This window comes from Vidua macroura, chromosome 5 (assembly GCF_024509145.1).
Source record: "Vidua macroura isolate BioBank_ID:100142 chromosome 5, ASM2450914v1, whole genome shotgun sequence".
NCBI lineage: Eukaryota > Metazoa > Chordata > Aves > Passeriformes > Viduidae > Vidua > Vidua macroura.
The window spans coordinates 9,188,657-9,208,480 of record NC_071575.1 but is presented as its reverse complement, the minus strand read 5'-3'; the positions used below and the strand labels follow the sequence as shown (position 1 = coordinate 9,208,480).

The following is a 19,824-nucleotide window of genomic DNA, read 5'->3' as shown; positions in this document are numbered from 1 at the left end:
AGAAAGCAGAGATAAAGAGAGCATATTCTAGATGTCCCTCCTTGGTACACCTTCCCACAGGGAGTCCTTTCTGAAACCTTCTTACAAGTTGGAAAACCTCAAAATATCTTTGCAACAGAAATAGCGTCCTTGTGGGGGGATTTTTTCCCTGTCCAGTCTCTACAATACTTCTGTCTCCAGAGATCCCAATTGAACAGTTTGGTCTCTATTGTTCATTAAGCCCCAAACCCTTCTAGCTGACCACCAGCCAGCAAGTCCAACCAACACAAGATAGAGGAAAGGATGGGGGGAAAAAATAAAAAAGTGTTATGGTTTAAAGATACCAAATCTGTTATGAGGGAAAGTGAGGAAAATCACAAGTTCAGGCTTTCTCCCTGAAAACATTTGCCACCAGCTGTCTCTATTTAAAATGCCTTGCTTGATGCCAAATGCCACATTATTTTACAAAGAAAAAAGATAAGCTGATTGAAAAGTTGCTTCCTAGTTTGTGTAAGAGAACTCAAATCACTTAAAACTCTAGAGGTCAGTGCCATGAATGTTTGATGAGTGACAAGACTTTCTTCAGTTTGCTTAAGAAAATGTATTTTTCTGGATATATATGAGTGCTACACAAGAAAGAAAAGCTTCACTCCAAATAAAAATCAGAAACTGTTTTTTATGAGATTTTTCACCTCTTTTCCCAATCAGAATCAATCACAGAAGTGTGCTGATGTGGCATGATGAAGACAGATAGATCCACGTGTCTGACAATTCTATAAAAATACCACTATTCCTTGGATGCAGTGAGCCACCGTGGGTGAAGTGTTCAGCTGGGCAATTGTACTTCAAATGGCAATGGGCAGCTGATAAAAGAGACAGGAATAGCTCCTCGGTCCTTTTAAACAGGGTCATGATTTTAAATCAAAGCTGCCACTTTGGCCATTGCTGGTCATAAATTTGCCCAGTGTGCTTGGAGGTGTTGGCCAACCCCAGAGTGCTAGACCTAAAACTGTCACAGTGGCATCAGCAGCGATACAACAGTGCCATCCTACCTCCAGAGACCAGAGAACACAAAAACCTGGAGTATAGTGCCTTCATGGGGAAATTTGCACCTGAGGTCCCTTCTCTGTTACAGCTTTCTCACCAAACAAAATTAGAGTAGTGGTAAAGTAACTGAGCATGGACAGATGAAAAATATAGATATTATAAAGCAGGAGAAAAGGTTTCTTTTTTCATTCGATTTACCACCCTCAGAGACACAAATTCAGAATGCACATAAGCCATAATAAAACCAGGTCACATGATTTGAAAGGTGAACATGTTTGTATGGCTCTGAGAGGTGTTAATGGTAATTTTCAACTGAAAAAGAAATCCTGGAAGACAAATTGCTTGTTAAATCAGTCTAACAGCATTAATGTTTTCTAACAGCATTACTTTCTAGAGCCAAGTGTTGCAATATATAAAGTGTCATGCTACCCTAATTTAAGAGAAGATCCTTATGAATGTGATAATCTTTTAAGGTCCAATTTTATCATATAATGTGCTGCAGCCCATGTTTCCTAGGTATGGCTCATAATGAGATTAGCACAGTATAAATCTTAGTGCAACTTAAATAAATAGTCTCTTGAGTGTCTCCCATTAGAAATATATTGTTCTGTATTTGCCTACAGGCACTGATGTTTCATCCCATAATTGTTGAGTATTTATCTGTGTCATATTACAAGGCATTTGATTTAATTTTAAATGGGAGAGTTTAATATTTTCTTTGTTTTGACCATGATATAATTTGGTTAATTACCATTTGTTGGATTCTTTATCCATTTGCCATAAAGCCTTTCAGTTACTATTTCAAAAGTAGCCCATACAGAGTTGCCTTTGGCATAGTATATGGAGCAGTCACTGACTCAATACAGAGATCACTGTTAAAATGTCAAATTTATACTGTTAATCTTGTCTTTCCAAAGTTCAATTTGTATAATTTTCCACTCACACAATCTGAATTATTAACTTCCATATTAATATTCTTACTTTTTGTTCTGATGCCTGGATACTTCCTATGTTTCCTAACTCTATGGATTCATGGACCACACTTAATGTGGCCAAGGAGAATTCCAGGTAAAAAAATACAACACCAAATTCAAATACCCTTTCCTTCCTCAAACAGGGTTTAATTCTGCTTTCACCTTTACTGATGGACACCAAGAAAAAAAAACATTAATTGTAATCAATAGAGCTGGGGGTCCAAACCAGTTGTTCCCCTGTCACTCTGAAAGGGAAAGATTTTTCTCTAGTGACTGAAGTTCACCTCATCCTGTTGTGGGTGTCTGCAATGGGCCAGGGGAACAGGTGAATTATCTCTTTGTGGCCACTGACTGCAGCAGGAGTTTAGGCAACTAGCCAATGTCATGCAAACACATATTCCAGGCTGTCCCATTTGTGCTTGCAGTGTATTTGCCTCTGCTTCATGTTGTTGTGGCAGGTCCATCACAGCTCCAAGGCAGTGGAGGACATGGTGCTGTCTGGCTGTCACTGATGCAAACAGTGACAGGATCATAGCATCCATTATAATAAGACCAGTAGCTCAGCACTGAAGAATTTATATCAGCATAAAGCCAAAGCAAGCTCCAATAACTTCATCAAACCCTACCTTTGTTGTGATTATCTTGTCCACCTTAATATATTTCACAGGACCTATAGATTTCCCTTGATAACTCCTGCACCAAGCTCCAACAGTTTGAGGCTCAATAACGCTAAGGTCAGAAAACTGATATCCTTCTTGATTCAGAGCCCCTCCTGTGTGTGTTAACCCTTTCACATCCCAGGTAAGACTCTCCTATCCTCACCACTCCACTATTAAACACTCTAATAGTATCATCTTGATTCCCAGCAATATTCTGCTGCTGAAAGAAAGAGGCATGATGGTTTTTTATAGATCTCATTGCTAATATTGAATTTACTAGAAATAAGTAAGAATTGCAAAGGCATTGTCTCACATTACAGAACATGCTTTTTCTAAGCAGTGCTGTGAGGGGTTTAGCAATGCTACAAGTCCACCAAACATGATAATGGTTGATCACTGATGAAAGGTTTGCTCCCCATGTAGACACTTACTTAAAACCAACAAGCTCTAAAACATCACCAGCAAAATTTCCTTTGTGATGTTGCTTTGCCAAAGTAGAGACCTGTGATTAAGCCACCCTTCTCTGCCTCCAGCTGCCTGCTCTTAGTGCTCATAACCCTCCAGCTCAAACCCCAGCACTACCAGTCTGCCTGCACTGGAGCCAGATGAGGTGACACAGCCGAGGGAGAGGAGGAGGAAGAGACCTTCCTCTTTGTGTGACGGGGTCACCTGACCTTTGGTGCCAGGCCTGGCGGAAGGGATGGTGTTTCTTTTGCTCCTTGGATGACTGGGTCTGGCATGGGCCCTTGTCACATGAATTGATGCTGAGGTTGCTCCTCATCAGAAGACCTGGTATGAGGACATGCCACCCAGGACATGGCCCAGCCAGCTGCCATCCCTCCTCGCTGCTCATCCATGCACCTGCCTCTGTTGGGGTTTTTAGCCTTTCTTATTTTGCCTGCTAGAATCAGTAATTCCATGCCTTTATCTGCAGCTGTTATTATAATTTATATTAAAGCAAGAGTCAGGTTTCTCATGCAATTACTGGGCTGTAGAACCTGAGGCTTGAAGAAAAGTAAATAACCATGGCAACTGATTGACAGAACCATGAGCCAGCACTGCCCCCATGGTTGTCTGGGGGACAAGAAGGCCAATAGAACCTTGGGGTATCAGGAAGAGCAGTGCCAGCAGGTCAGGGATTGATCCTGCCCCTCTGCCCAGCCCTGTGAGGAACATCTGGAGAGCTGTGTCCAGCTCTGGGCTCCTCAGCACAGCAGGGCCATGGAGCTCCTGGAGCGGGGCCAGCGGAGGCTGCAGAGATGATTTAGGGCCTGGAGCATCTCTGGCAGGGAAAGGCTGAGGGAGCTGGGGCTGTCCAGCCTCGAGAGGAGCCCCAGCTGAGAGGGGCCCTCAGGCCTGGGTGTCCCTGTGTGCAGGGAGGGCTCCGAGCAGGGCCCAGGCTCTGCTCCGGGGGCCCAGCAATGGCACCAGAGGAACGGGCAGGGACTGATCCCAGGAGGTTCCACCTGGGCAGGAGGCAGAACTTCTTCCCTGGGCAGTGCCTGAGCACTGAACAGATTGTCCAGAGAGGGTGTGGAGTCTCCTCACTGGGGATATTCCAGACCCCTCTGGACACAGTCCTGTGCTGTGTGCTCTGGGATGGCCCTGCTGGAAGAGGGAGGTGGGACCCAATGAGCCACTGTGGTGCCTTCCGGCCTGACCCATCCTGGGATTCTGTGAAGACCTTACAGGGTTGGGTTTTTCTTTTTTTTTATTTTTCTGACTCCTCATCTAAACCAATTACAAGTTCTCTGAAGCAACACTTCTTGAGCACAGCCAGTTCATTTTGCCCTAGAGAGAAAAGGCAGGGCCAGCTGGGGCCACCACAGTGGCAGAGTGGGACAGTCTAGAGGGTAAACTTAGAGGGATTTGTGCCCAAATAAGATCAGATAGGCAGGGCTGAGGGGCTCCTCTGCATCTTACTCCTCCTCAGCTGGAAAAGGCAGATGCTAAAGAGACTTTGCTAATTTCCCCTGCCTGGAAACCTGTAATGAACTCGGAGCAGAACATCTGTTAGCTTCTCCTAAGCTGGAAAGGGCTGAAAGCCAAGAGACATGTCTTGGGGCCAATTTGCTGGTCTGTCTACAGTGTAGGGGAAAGTCTAAGCCCTGGAGACAGTGTGGTGCACTCTGTCTGTGAGCAGACAAAGCTGGCAAGTGTCACTGGGAGCCCAGGGGTGACACAGCTTATGGGACAGGAGAAAGGTTTCCTTAATTCATGCAAATGTTCGTGAAGAACTCTAGTCAATCATATCACACACACATTCCATACTGCAAAAGTTTACATTTGTCTATGGATGAGATGCTAAAAAATATGCTACCTTGGCATGTGGCACAAGTCATGAGGGAGACTACTGGATGCAAAGCCTTCCTGCCCACTGACAGTCAGAAACAACCTGCATCTGGACAGTGCCTGTCATGATGGGACATTTAGAGATGCCCAGGGCACTGCAGGTAATGGAGATGCTGCAACCTTGTTACTGTAGTAATTTAACTGGGATTAAATCTTCCCTTTCCCAGCAAGGTTAATCATCCAGTGCTGCAGAACCCCAGAAGGTAAGGGGCTAATGTGTGTATCTCAAACACTGACAGCCAGATGGCTGTGGAGTCAACCAAGGATTGTTGGAAATAGCAAACAATACCATGCTGTGGGAAAGAACAAAGTGTGGCTGGCAAAGGGGGCCATGTGGAGGTAGGGCAGCACTTCTCTGGGACAAGCACTCTTGTTCTAGTTCCATTTCAAGAAAGGTCGGAAAGAAGGGGCTGTGCCTAAGAAGTAATTTGCACAGAAAATAAAACCTGTCTTCAGGGTAGGGAAAACTTATCTATAAAAAGGTATAAAAAGGTACCCCCACCAATCCCAGGCAGCATGCCCCAGGACCCTGGACATCCCATGAGCTGGATCAATGCCAGAACAAGGACTGGTGTTCTCTTTTTCTCTCTTTCCTCCTTTCTTCCTTTTCATCTTACCCCTTTATCCAATGCCCATGGGCGTGTGCTTATATAGTAGGTCAGGGACTAACCTACCAATTTCCATGCCAAGGATGTAATTTACTAACGTGAGTTTTTGCAGACCCTCTGACTTTTGTTGTTCCTTTTGACCACGAGTATCTACAAATCTTGGGTGCTTCCTTCCCCTTAAGGGTGGGATGTCACAGGTACATGCAAACTGTGTCTCTTACTCCCAAGTAACATCAGTAAAATCAGGTAAAAGTAGTGTCCCCAAAACACTGCTGGCATGGGATAGCCAACAACATCATTGTTAAGGTCACCCCTCTGAGCCAGCCTGATAGCACCCAAACCTCCTTTGAGGTTTAATGTCCCACACCAGCTTCCAAACCATGCTCAGCCTCTGCTCAGGTGCATGCTGGTTGGTACAAGGGAAAAGGTGCTGCCAAGGACCCCTCCAGTGAGTGGCTGAACGAGCAGTTAGAAGTGTTCCCATAGCTGGGGATGTTCTCTGACACTGTTTAAATTGCCAGCCATGGTGGCTGGCCCTTGGAGTGCCAAGAGGTGCTGGACTGACTTTACTGCACTACACAGGACAAACAACAGGCAAGGACATCTTTCCACTTAGTCATGGGATGTTCATAGCTGCAGGAAAGTGACAAAAAAAAATCTATAAGCTCTTGAGATATTTAGATATATAAACATACATAAAAACTTTTCCAAGCGATGATAAAATCTAAAGGAAAATTGTTGGAAAAGTAAAAGCTTGAAATGTTGATTCCAATTTTGTGCTGCAGGTTTAACCTGGCCTACATGACACTGGCTTGGTGATTGACTACATGCCTGAAAACCATCACTGCCTAGTCCAGAGTTAAATGCTGGCAGCATGTTCCCTATCACTTCAGCTTTCCAAGAAGAGAACACTGGTAACATTTTTCAGGTAAAACGCTGATTACTGCTACATCATCCTCAGATTGAATTTCTGCATCTTGGAACAGTCAAGATGTTTCCAGGAAAGGCTTGCAAACAATTATCACACTCTTGTTCTCCATCACATAGCAAAAGTTGTGGACGACTTTTTATTTTTTATGATATCCAGTTCAGACCAAAGCTTCCAGTTTTACCTTTGTTAGTCAACTATACTTCATATTTCATATTTACCCTTTCCTGGAGGCAGAATTATTCCAAAATAGATGGAATAGGATTAGACTAAATGTAGAACCTTTATCACTCCTGAATGTTGCACATCAGTAACTTGTGCCCTCCAATAAACAAATGCCTGCATATCACAAGATAATCAAGCCCAAAGTCTAGGAAAATTGTCTCCAGCCAAGACCACGGGGACTTTATACTAAAGCACAAATTGTGAATGCATGTTAGTAGTATCAATCTGGAAGACACTATTTCTGCATGGTCAGTGCAAATAGCTTTATGACAGTGAAGAAACAGCTGAATGGGCATTTATTATTTCCTCTCAGGAGGCTCAGCAACGAGTTGCTAAGTGTTAGTTACTGTTTTAAAGTTTTGCTACTTTGTATCATGTGAATAAAATTTATCCTTACAAGCACAGTCTCTTATATGCCAAGAGTGCTACAACTCTGCTAATCCCCTTTTACAAGTCAGTTGTTTCTTCATTTATGTCCTTATTTCCAAGAATATTGCACAGTCTCTGAGGCAAACTGCTTCTTTCCAAGAGCAGGAGGATGGATTTTTTCAGTCGTTAGCATTTGTGAAACAGAAGAAGTGCATTGACCAAAGCCAGGAATTTCAGAATTCACGTGCAAGGCAAGACTCCAATTAAAAAACTCCTCATCTACCTATTCTCAATCCAAGTACCTCATTTGACTGACATTCCTCTGTTGAGAAAAGGTTTGTGTCTTGCTTGAGTGAAGCCACACAGACAGAAAGAAATTCCAGAAGTGGGAACTGCATTGTTCTTAGCTCCTCAGTGAATCAGGAGCAGCTTTCCATATGGACAGTGCTCATCCTCTTTCTTTTTCTGTACCTTTTTTTGTGTGACCCCACCTGGTAATGGTTCCTCTGGAGTTTTACTCTCCCAGTTAAGCCCCTGCAAAGGAAACTTCACTGGCTTCAGGTTAGGTTCTGTAAACTACTTCTGTTAATCCAAGCTGAATTGGGAAGACTAAAAGCCTAAACATTGTACAAACCTTTAAATTACAGATTTGGATCATTCTGCTATCAATTAATGTATTTCACACAATCTATCAATTAATTGGTACATTAGATTAGGAACTAACTTCCCTACCACTTTCCTTGCATGCTTTGGACAATTGGCAAAATGTACTTTTAAGAAATGTTTCTTTTCTTTCTCTGAAGGACTGTATATCAGAAAGGCCAATAATCTACTACCAGAGCAGGTTTTCCTGCTCCATTTTCAATATTCTGATGACTTTCACTAGTTTCTTGGTGTTTATACATACAAATTGATAAAGAAGAGTCTTTTACTCAGAATAGTCACCATTATTACTGCTTCTTTAATTTTATTTGAATGGTGAAATAACTATTGAGAAATATTTTGGAGCCTCCCATGTGTCTTGAGAAATCAAATATCTCTGCATTGCTCTGAAGTATATTGCTACTGTTAATATAGTCACAGTATCACCTCAATGCAGGTAAGGGAAAATAATCTCTATTGACTTTGAAGGTGGCCAGTGCATTTGGAACAATATATTCAATTAACACACAACCTACTTATCTGATAACAGCTAAAGATACTGTGTTTGGTGAGAAAAGACAATACTTAATCATTAAGCATCATTTAGAATATGAACTGTTTTTAAAAATTGTTTGGTAATAGCAAGAATTCTACTCTCCTTACAGCTGGTAATCCTTTAAAACAATTAATTGCAATGTTTCAGTCTCTTCTGTTTCAGATCTGAACTAGTCTTTCTCCACATTACTCTGTGCCCATCTAAAATCCCAGCTGGGTTCCTACACACTGTGTGCAGTGATGTTTCAGCTGAGTCCTTGAGCAGCACAATCTGAGACAAGCAAGCCACCCTTCCAGGGCCTGGCCAGTGGGGAAGCAAGTGCATGAAAACAAAGCCTTGTGATCAGGATTTGGAAGATCTGGTTCAACTCTAGGCTAGACTTTGAATCTGACATTAAGAAAGGCACTTCCCCTACCTGAGGCATATCCTCAGCTGGCATTAATTGCTGTAAACTCACAGCATCCATGGTGCTATGCCAGCTTTACACCAGCTGCTGAGCTACTCTTATACCTCTGAATTCTCTCATGTCAAGTGATGGCTTTTTTTGTATTTACTAGGGCACTGCTTGCTTTCTCTGTCCCCAGGTACATTTTTTCCTGTGAAGACTGTAACCCGCTTAAGGGAAGGAATTCCTTTTACTCTGTTTGTACAAGACACAGCACAACACAGAGCTGATCTTGCCTGTGGCCTCTAGGCTTTATAATACTGGTTATTCTTTAAATATAATTAAATATGCTACGCCTTTAAGAAATGAATGGTAGCTGTCCTTTAGTTTGTTTTATTTAATGGGCTGTAAGAAAACAAGTCTGGAGTCTCAGAAACTGAAGGACAGTAGGATTTGTGTTGTAGATGATTGCATTTTTGTTTGCCACTGTATACTGGCAAGATGTACCCCACCAAGGAGTATTAAAAAGCTTCAACAGTAACATACTGGATGCTCAAGCACACTTTAAGGCAGACAGTTTCAAAACTCACTTCAGCAAAGGGGGAACCAAGCCACAGAAACGTTAAAATCATGTGCTTACCCAAAATTATGTGCTGGTGGTCTGTCTAAGGAATGATGTATCCCAGTGCTCTTCCTCAAGTCATCAGAGGCTTTTGTGCCACTCTGTAGGTGCCAATAACATTACTTTGGTTTGGACATAAAATATTCAGTATCCCTGCTCACTAGAATGAATGAATGAATGATTAACCCATATTTTAGGAGCTCTTGTTGTATTTCCATAACAAGCCTTTTCTACTGAGCACAGGTGTTGACATTCAGCTACCAGACCCACAGCCTTACCTAAAATCAGGATGAACTCTCTGCAGATGATCAGTGAATTAATGCAAAGGGTTTGAGTTCCATCTAGTGGTTACAAACTCACCAGCAGATTGTTCAGCCTGGAGGAGACTAAGGGGAGACCTCGTCATGGTCTTCAACATCCTCCTGAGGAGCAGCAGGGGCACGGGTACGGATCTTCTCACTCCCGTGACAAGACTCAAGGGAATGGCTGGAACTGTGTCAGGGGGGGTCAGACTCAATATCAGGAAAAGGTTCTTCCCCAGAGCATGAATGGGCACTGGAAAAGGCTCCCCAGGGAATGGTCATGGCCTCAAGGGCTGCCAGAGCTCCAGGAGTTTTTGGACAATGCTTTCAGGCACATGGTGGGATTGTTGGGGTGACCTGTGCAGAGCCAGGAGTTAGAATCCATGATCCCGATAAGTCCTTTTCAACTCAGCAAATTCTGTGTCTCTCAAATGGGTTGTTCCTATCCCATGCCCCTCTCTCAGGGCCCCAGAAGCAGCTGGGCAGCCAGGACATAATATGTTTTTTACTATGTAATCATCACCTATTTGGTCCTTTGATTTCTGACCAGTCTTTTAGCCTTTGCCTTTCTGAGACATTGACACCCACTGGTCTTCTGCCTACCAGCTCTCTTTAGTTTTGTTCTTACTCTTGGGGCTCCTGGGCCCAGAAGCATCACAAGAGAAGAAAAGCTCCAGCCTGGTACTATAGCTGTGTGAGACACTTGGCCCTGGGAGTGGGAAAGGAGAATAGGAAAATCCAAGTGCTTTGCACTGACAGCGTGATATGTGGTGGGTCTGATTTTAAGCAGAGAACAACCCAGCCTTCCCTATTGTTCCTGACAGTTTATTTCTTCATTCATCTTCCACCCCTTATGACTGGAAATTTTGTAGATTTTTTTTTTTATATAATCTAAACATTTACTTTGTGTTGGAGTTTTGCTTCATTTTCATTACCTTCATTTATCCTTCTCTTTACTCTTATAATTTTCCTCTATTATTAGCTTTCTCCACAGGCTCTAGATCACAGTAATCTTTCCCAAAGAGCTGCAAGCAACTCCTGCTGATTTTCAGCATCCCACTACATCACAGCAAAGAGGATTACTGGAAAGACCAAGGGGCTCATGAGACTCACCATGCTCTCTTCACTGTACTATTAACTCTTGTGAATTCAGGCTTGTGTTAACATCTGGTACATTTTGGGTAGTGCTTGTAAAGACAACCTGGGAGAATCCTGGTAAAAATGGCTGCTGCATCTTCATCCTCAGTGAGAAGAGTTTTTACCCCATATCTAACTGGAAGATCTTTTGTTTGTGTCTGTTGCCTCTTGTCCTTTCCTTGAGCATCTTGAGAGTCTGGATCCTTCTTCTGGGTAACCATTTTCATCCTCCATGCTTTTCATAGTAAGGTCTCACCTTCACCTTGTCTGTTCCAGGCTGGTCACACTGAGCTCTTCTGGCCTTTCCTCACATGTCACATGCCAGAGCTTCAAACAGCTTGGTGGTCTCCCATTACTCTTGTGCCAGTATGTTGCTACCCTTCTTATCCTGGGGAGCCCAAAACTGGGCACAAACTCCAAACGTGGTCTCACCTGTGCCAAGCAGAGAGGAAGGATCACTTCCCTGGGTCTGCTAGCTACATCTTACTAAGACATCCCAGGAAGCCAAAGGGCTTTTTTGCCACAAGGCCACACCACTGGCTCATGGGTAACTGGTTGTTCACTAGGAGCCCCCTGTTTTCTTTCTGCAGATCTGCTGCCTAGACAGTCAGCCCCAGCCTGGATGTTTGCAAGGGATTACTCCCTTCCAGGTGCAGAACTTACATTCACTCATTCAAACTTCACAGGGTTACTGTCAGCCCATTTACCCAGCCTGTCAGTGGCAAGCCTAATTCTCTGTAGCAACTGCTCCTCCCAGCTTCACAAAGCTTGAGAAGAGTGCACTCCTCATTTAACAGGATGTTAGACATGATGGCAAATGAATTTCCAGGAAAGTTTGTCCCATAATCCTCTAAAAGACTGCAGTTAGAACTGAGGTTATATCCACATTCAGAGTGTTTCAACATTACTTCACTTGAAGTTTTGCGTAAGTTTTCCCCCAGTAACTCATCTCAGAAGGGTTGAGTAATACATGACCCTGAGAGAGCTGAATATTTTTCAGCTTTTCTTTTCCTACTACCACCAATCATGAGAATGCTACTTGCATTGAAAAAAAAATTGCTTTTTAATTTAAGTCTGTGAGCACAAGGTCTTCTCTAGCTGACCTGTGCTTACCTAAATGATTTGCACTCCTAACTATGACAGTGAGGTCCTTTTTGTGTGCTTGTGTCCAGCCCTGGGAGGCAGGTGCCCCAAATTGATGATGTTAAAGGAGATTTTGACCATCACCTATATCAAACAGATTTCAGGGAATTTCAAGGAGGTCTTTTGAACAAAGCAGCAGCATGAAAAGAACAAAAATAGAATCATGAACATTTGTAATTACTTATTATTACGACAGCTGTAAAAGGCTTCTGTAAAGACATGACCCCCACACCCTTCTCTATAAATTTGAGAGTGATGGATTCCATGAGTGGACTGTTAGACTGGGTAAGAAAGAGGTTGGATGGTCAAATCTGGAGGGTTGTAGCCAAAGGCTCAGTGTCCCAGTGGATATTAGTGGCAACTGGTGTCCTTCAGGGGAGGAAGTGTCCTTCCTATACACTACTGGTTATGTCATTTTTACCTCAAAATATCCATTCTCTATCCTGGAGATTATTTCAGTTTTATCCCAGTTTTTTTCCCCTAACTGTCCTCTACCTCAGTTTACCTCAATATTTTTATTCTCTCCCAAAGTATTAACTCAACTTCATTCCTAAAATATTAATTTTATTCCCCTCTGCAGATTATGCAGTTTTTTTGCATTCTCTCCCCTACACAATACCTCAGTTTTTTCCTAAAAAAATGTCCCATACTTGTCCCCTGTAGATTAAGTCAGATTCTAACCCCAAACCCTTCCATGACTTATCTCAATTTTCCCTGCAAAATGCTCATTCTATCCATTACAGATTACCTCAAATTTCTTCTCCAAAATATTCAGTCCCCTACTTTCTCTCAGAAAGGCTCTATTTTCTCTCTGAAGTCCCCAGGTTCTGCGCCCATAAAAGGCTGATTTTTTTTCATCTATATTAATTCAGCACTTGTCTCAAAAACATCACCTCTGCTCCCCCTCACAATCTACCTTTGCTTTTCCCTCAAAAATGTTCATTCTGTCCCTGAGAAAATTCCCTGAGATTTTTACTTCAATTTTACCTCCATCCCCTACTGACTACTTCACATATTAAACCCAAGATATTCATTCTGTCCCTTATAGGTTACCTCACATTTACAAAAAAAACCAGTTCATTCTATGCATTACAGATTTCCTCAGGTTTTACCCCTAGGTTCTCCCTACCTGTCCCCTACAAATAACCTTAGTTTCACCCTCCAAAATGTCACCTACAAACTGCCTCAATCTTTCTTCAAAATGTCCCCTACAGATTAGATCAGATTAAACTTCCAAATTATTCGTTATGTGCCCTGCAGTGTTGCTTGATTTTACAACCCCAGATTACCTCTTTTATTCCCAAAACATTTATTCTGTCCCTTACAGATTAGCTCAGCTTTTACCACCACACTTTTCCCAACCTGTCTCAATTTTTACCCCTAAAATGTCCTCTACTAAGAACTTCATTTTTACCTTCATTCTTTCCCCTAGAGATTACATCAAATTTTATCACCCAAGCCTTCCCCACTTCTCCACTACTGACTACCTTGTTTTCATCTCAAAATGTTCATTATCTACAACACAACCTTTTATTTCCCAAATTCCCCCCCCCCCCCCCGCCTCTTACAGATTACCTCAATTTTACCCTGATGACACTCAGCAACTGCTCTGCTTCTCCCCTGGCTCACCACAAAGAGCTATTTCTATTTCCTTCATAATTTCCCACATCTTCAAGCCCTTAATTCTAGTTTCACTTGCATATAGAAAAGTTCTATTTGTATTTTCAAGCCCTGTGGATTTATTAGGGAGTTCTTATGTTCTAAAACCTTGTGTAGAATATGGCAGGTACGGGGTGTGCAAAACGCCAATCACTTGGTTTTTAAAATTTATAAAGTTTAATAATAATAAAATGGTTATAAAAATAGTACACAATTAGAGTAATAAAAATTTAGAGTTAGGACAATTACAAGGCAATAAAAAGCAAAGAATTACAGCCCAGGCTGGGTACCTCTTTCTGGACAAAAATGAGCCAGGTAAAAGGACCTTGTTAAAAGAGAATTTACTCCTTAAGAGGGGTAACTTGTTGCATATACAAAACACTTCATGATTATGCATATATTTTATTTAAAACAAGAAATTCCTCTGGTACTTGTCAAAAAGTTTCTGTTAATCCCCAGGCACCTTCGAGTCTAAGTCAGGCTTGAAGAAGTTCGTTTCTGTTGATAAGGAAAGCCATCAATTCCTCTCCTCTGGAAAATTTAGGGGTTTCTGTAATTGTTATCTCTGTGCGAAGAATTTCTTGATTATCTTCTCCTTTTCTTGAGCTAATAAAAAGAATATCTCACACACATAGTTTCTATTTTAACTACTAAAGCTTAATTTTAATTACAAAACTACATTTACTATATTATTCAAATGTTAATACAGCATAACTTTCCAACATTACACATATAATATTCATTGTAACATTTGCGAAAAGCCAATCATAAAACATGCGTTTTTCACACGGGGGGTGGCATTTTGAAATTTTTATATAAATGATTATTACTTGTCCATAGATATATAGACATAAATGAGAAACTTAATGGGATTTAGCATTTTAGCATTCCCCTCCCTGGGAATTTTCCGTTTTGCGCGGTAAACCACTACACTGCCGTAAAGCGCGCTGCCACCTCACGGCACCACAGTGCCGTAAAGCCCAGCCACAGCCCCGCCGTGCCCGCCACACTGCCGTAAAGCACAGGCGCCGTGCCGCTGCTCCCGGCCCGACTCCGGCGCTCTCCCTCTTCCCGGTACTCCAAAGCCCCTGGAGCGGGCTCTGGATAGTCCTCAGGAAAAGCCTCCAGCCGAGGAACCCCTTCACAATGACGCACATCAGCCCGGAAATTATGGGAACCTCCCCAAAATAACGGAGACCCCACGGAACTATTAGGAAGCCCCCCCCCCCCCCCCCAGAATGATGAGGGACTCCCGAAAAAATGATGGGGAATCCCTTCAAAATGGCAGGGGAACTTCCCAAAAATTACGGGAGCCCTCCCTGCAAATGACTGCGACACCCCAAAAAATTATTTAAAATCCGCCAAAAATTATGAGGGAGCCTCCAAAATGTTGGAAACGACCTCCCGAAGTGGCGGCGCCCCCCCAAAGCCCAGCTCACTGCGGGACCAGCCCGCTGCCGTTCCCATCCATCGCCCGCATGTTCTCTGTGAAAAACACCAATCACTTGGGTTTTTTTAAATCTTCAAAGTTTATTAGTAATAAAATAGTCATTAAAAATAGTAATAAAATTAGAGTAATAAAAATTTGGACAGTGAGGATAAGGACACTACGAGACAATAAAAAGCAAAGAATTACGGACGTCCGGATGTTTTTGGGCACTAAGCTGCCAAAAACATGCCTTGTGAACAAAGGAATAACCCTTAAAAGCAATAGCCTGTTACATATTCATATATCTCATACGTGATGCATAAATTCCTTGCAAATTAAGAATTTTTCTGGTTTTTGTCAACCTCTTCCCCTTAATCCTGAGGGTTCCATAAAGACGGAGAGAAGGTGGAAGAATGTTTGTGTTTTCCGATAAAGAGGCTGTAACTCTTCAGGTTTCATGTCGTTGTTATCTCTGTGCGAAAAGTTTCTTGTTTATCGTATCCCTTGATATTCTTGAGCTAGTAAAAAAATATCTTACATCACAGAGTTTCTATTTTAACATTCTATTATAACCTAAAACTATATTTAACACACTACCTAAGATAATTAATACAGCATAACTTTCTAACATTACACATATATTCATTTTAATATTTGCGAAAAGCCAATCATAAAATATGCATTTTTCACAATCTGGATATTGTCGGGGGATTTTAGGGGTGAAATAGGGGAGGCTTTGGGGTGTCCCCCAGTCTGTAATAATTAAGGGGGTGGGGGATTCCTAAAGGAACCCACCGTGGGGGCGGGGGCAGTAGCAGCACCGAGGTCAGCAGCAGGGACACAGAGCCCATCCATATCCCAGACTCGTCCCTCAGAGTGAGGGGAGAGAAAAGTCGGGATTGTCAGAGGGAAGAATTAGTGACACGGGGATTAGGGACACAGGCAGCTGGCTCAGAGGCACTGGGAACAGAGAGGGATGGCGATGGCAGGGAATAGTGGTGGGTGCAGGAATGTTACGATCCGGTTTAAACCCAGAAGAGCAAAGAAAACTAAGTCTCTATGTATAAACCAGAAAGAAGTTTGAAGGTTCAAAATATACTCAGAAACGAGATTAAAACCAAACCAAAAAACCGGTATGTTTTATTTAATTGTAAAAGAGGCACAGAGAAAGAAAAAGAGGGAAAGAAAGCAACAGAGAAAGAAGTGTGCATGGGGAGTGGGGGGACAGGGGAAAGTGACAGAGGTTAGGTGTGTTATAGTTAAAAATGATCAAGCCGAATTAATAACTAATAAAATAGGTTTTTATTTCACGACCAAGATTCGGTCGTAGATAGCCACAATCAAAGGGACAGTGCCAAGCCCGGGCTCGGCGCTGGGTGAACACAGATCTGACCTCTACTGCATCGGATCCCCTCTGTTCATGAATCCTGTCTCTGTCTACTCAGTTTGTATACACTTTTTTTCTGCCTTCAGGCAGAGGTTCTCCTATTCTTCTTGTATTCATGGATCTCCTTTTCTCTGTGCTGGGCTGGACAAAGCTATTTCTGGGAAGCGATGAATGCTGATGTTGAGTTACTGAACCTGGCATTGAGAGGTGTGTTCCTGACGATGCTCCTGAGACTCTGACTATCTTGATCGCAGGTATCTCCCGTGTATTCATCGCTGGGTGTCTCCCGGATGGCCCAGGAAGGAGCTCACCTCCTCACAGAGCCACGCTGTTCCATTTGTAAATGAGGTCTTTCTGCTCGCTGCCAGCTGTGGTTTCGCAGCCTTTCCCCGGCTGCGGCTTGTGATTTAAAACTTTAAGAATTTTTCGTACAAGCATCATTTACTACATACATATATTTTACATAAGCACGAATTATTCCATAACATATATTACAGGTGCAAGCATATCACCTATCCCGGGGTCCCAGCGACCTCTCACTGCTCCTCGCCATCTGGTCCTGGTGGTGAGGGTCCCCTGCCGCCGCCATGCCGCTCCACGCCGAAGAGTACAGAATTCCGTGGATTAATACACACTTGGGCCAGGTGGGAACGCCCCCGAGCCTCCCGTGCAGGTTTGACACTGTCCCTTGCAACGCTGTGGATCTGTTGCGTCGTGCTGCAGTGCTCGGGTGCAGGGTCTGGGGACCCCTTTTGGGGGGCCTTTGATGGGCCGTGTCACCCCTCGGCTGTGGATAAGCTTTTCCCCGGGTGCAGGGCCCTCAGCCGGGCTCCTGTGCACACCAGAGGATGGGCGGGCAGCATGGGCGGCCTCTGCACCGCTGACCAGAGCCCTTTCCAACACACACCACGGCCTGTTCCCCCCTTCTGTTTGACCGCTGACCAGAGCCCTTTCCAACACACACCACGGCCTGTTCCCCCCTTCTGTTTGACCGCTGACCAGAGCCCTTTCCAACACACACCACGGCCTGTTCCCCCCTTCTGTTTGGTGCCCTGTGGTCTCCACCCTGAAGGTGTTAGGCTCCTGCTTCGTGAATGCCCCCAGGCCTGAGCTGTTACTCTGACTTATCTTCACCAGCGAGCAAGGGCCTCTCAGAGCCCCCATTCAGGGTGCGGTGGTCATCTCTGCACCTTTTGTAATACAGCTTTGCTGTAATAGGCAAAAGGCTTTCATGGAAATGTTTATGCCATAAACTATAATATTTCAGTCTCTGACAATGAGGAAGAGGGCAGAATGAACCAATAGGGACAGGCAGCTGGACAAACAGATGGAAAAGGCCAAAAAATAGCAACAGGGTACAGAGCAGAGAGGAAGGAATAAAAAGTGGGCACAGCAAGATGGATAGAGAGAGATGAAAAAAGGAAAAAGCAACAGACTATGCAGCAGGAAGGGAGGAATTAAAACACAGGGATGGGAAGCAATAAGATGTAGGAGGTGCATGAGTTTCAAAGCAAGGGACAGGGAAATAGAAAAGGAGAGCAGAGAAGGAAACAGAATCACACCGTCCACAGGGCTGAAAAGGAAGAAACTGAATCACAGGGAGAAGGACAAAGACAGAGAAATTAAAAATACTGATGGGCTACAAGACAGAGAGGAAGGAATGAAAAAAAACAGGGAGCTGGAGCTGGAGCTGGAGCCAGGCAGAGAGAGATGGAGAAATTAAAAACAGCCGGGGCAACAGGGCACAGAGAGAGGAGAAGGAAAAAACAAGGGATATGGAGCCAAACACAGAGATGGCAAAATAATATGATAGCAATGGGCTAACAGAGGGAGAGTAAGGAATGAAAAGATAAAGACCTGACACAGCACCACCTGCACAGGAAGAACAGCACCAGCTAGGGAATGAGGAATTAAAATGGTGACAGAGAGCCTGAGGTGGGCAAGAGAAAGAAAGATGGGCCTCAGGGAAGGAAAGGAGGAATTAAAGATTGTGATCTAGCACCAGACTGAGAGATGAAGAAAGAATTAATTGATAAATAGGGAGCCAGAAAAAAAAAAAAAAAAAAGAGAGAGAGAGAGTAAGAGAGAAAGAACACATCTCAGTACAGGACAGAGAGCAAGGATTTCAAAATGAGGGGCAAGGGAGCAGAGCAAAGAGAGATGGAGAAAGACTTACTCCATGCTGCAGAGCCAAGCAGGAAAACCTTGAACAGGGACAAGCTTCCGGACAGAGAGACATGGAGATGGGAGAAATACTGACAAGCTCCAGGACAGAGAGGGAAAAATTCAAAAATACTGCCTGGGAGACAGAGACAGACAGCAAAGGAAGAAGAAACCAGGGACTATAGGGCAAATACAGGGACAGGGAACTGCTAAGAGCAAAATGGAAAAAGGAGATACAAGGGAGCTGAAATAAAAAAATTGCAGCCCTGTGGGAAAGAGGCAGGAGGATGGCAGTGGAGGGGCAGGGAGCATCCTAGCACATGCAAGAAGGGAGACAGAGCCCAGAGGACTCACCACAGCTCTCCTTCTTGGCATTGCTGGGACAATTTGCCATTCCAAGTGCATCTTTCTCTTTCTCTCCTCCCTTCCTCTTCTGTAATTCCAGCTGCTGGGCTATCCTCCACCTAAGAGAGCTAAGAGTGTCTCAGATCTCTTATAAGATGAAGCTTCCCAGGCACATGGCCCCAGTCCCACACTGCAGCTGTCCCGTGCTCTGGTCACACAGAGGGATCCACAAGGCACAGCCATACTCCAGTTGCCAGGACAGACTGTCACACAGAGCTAGCCAGAACATTACAGGTCCCATAAGTGATCTCCCCATGGTTTTTCCCCTAGAGACAAACAGGTCCCCCACACCCTGAGGTGGTCCCTGAAGATGCACTTGCCCCCAAATCCCAGGCCTTCACTTCACTCACTCCAGCTGCTGACTATCCCCTTATTTTCCCACACTTGTTCCTCCCCTAAATTTCTCATAATAATGTCATCCTTTCTTGTACGATTCAAATTGCCTTTTCCTCATTTTGGCTCGTGCTCCTTTTCCTCCTCTCTGGACAGGTGCCTGGGAGGCATGTCCCTGCCCAGCCAGCCCCACAGCCAAACCTACTCCAGCAAGTGACCTGAGCAGAGTCACAGTTACAATTTACAGTGAAGACTGTGTCTTCTTCCAGTGCTGTGCTGGGGATGAGACAGTCTGAACTGACTGCAGTTATTGGGTGTGTGTGGGGCAGGCATGTCAGGTGAGAAGAGAGCCCCCACCTCCCACCAGTTGAACTTTTATCACATAGCTTAACAGTTTCCTCAGAACAAAGAAGCCTCAAAATTATATGGAAAGCCTCAGGCAAATTGTATCCATTAGCTAAGTACGCAAACAATACTGAACTGGTGGAGGGCTGTGTAAGAAATGGGGCAGGCTGGCGGG

The 19,824-nt window shown here is 43.8% G+C and overlaps 1 protein-coding gene across 5 annotated transcripts in view; it reads left to right on the top strand.

Moving 5' to 3' along the window:
- The window catches only part of LOC128808042 (zinc finger CCCH-type antiviral protein 1-like), a 60,313-nt gene that overhangs the window by 9,796 nt on the left and 30,693 nt on the right, over window positions 1–19,824 (top strand). Inside the window, exons 2-4 of one of the 5 annotated variants that reach the window (XM_053978812.1) lie at window positions 2,668–2,801; window positions 6,405–6,547; window positions 16,901–17,076. The exons of 1 other annotated variant lie outside the window; for it this stretch is intronic. In XM_053978812.1, the coding sequence (XP_053834787.1) occupies window positions 16,991–17,076 (86 nt within the window). In that variant the 5' untranslated portion in view covers window positions 2,668–2,801; window positions 6,405–6,547; window positions 16,901–16,990. The remainder of the gene's footprint in view (window positions 1–2,667; window positions 2,802–6,404; window positions 6,548–16,900; window positions 17,077–19,824) is intronic. 3 more of the 5 variants (XM_053978813.1, XM_053978815.1, XM_053978814.1) reach the window with 3 other exon arrangements.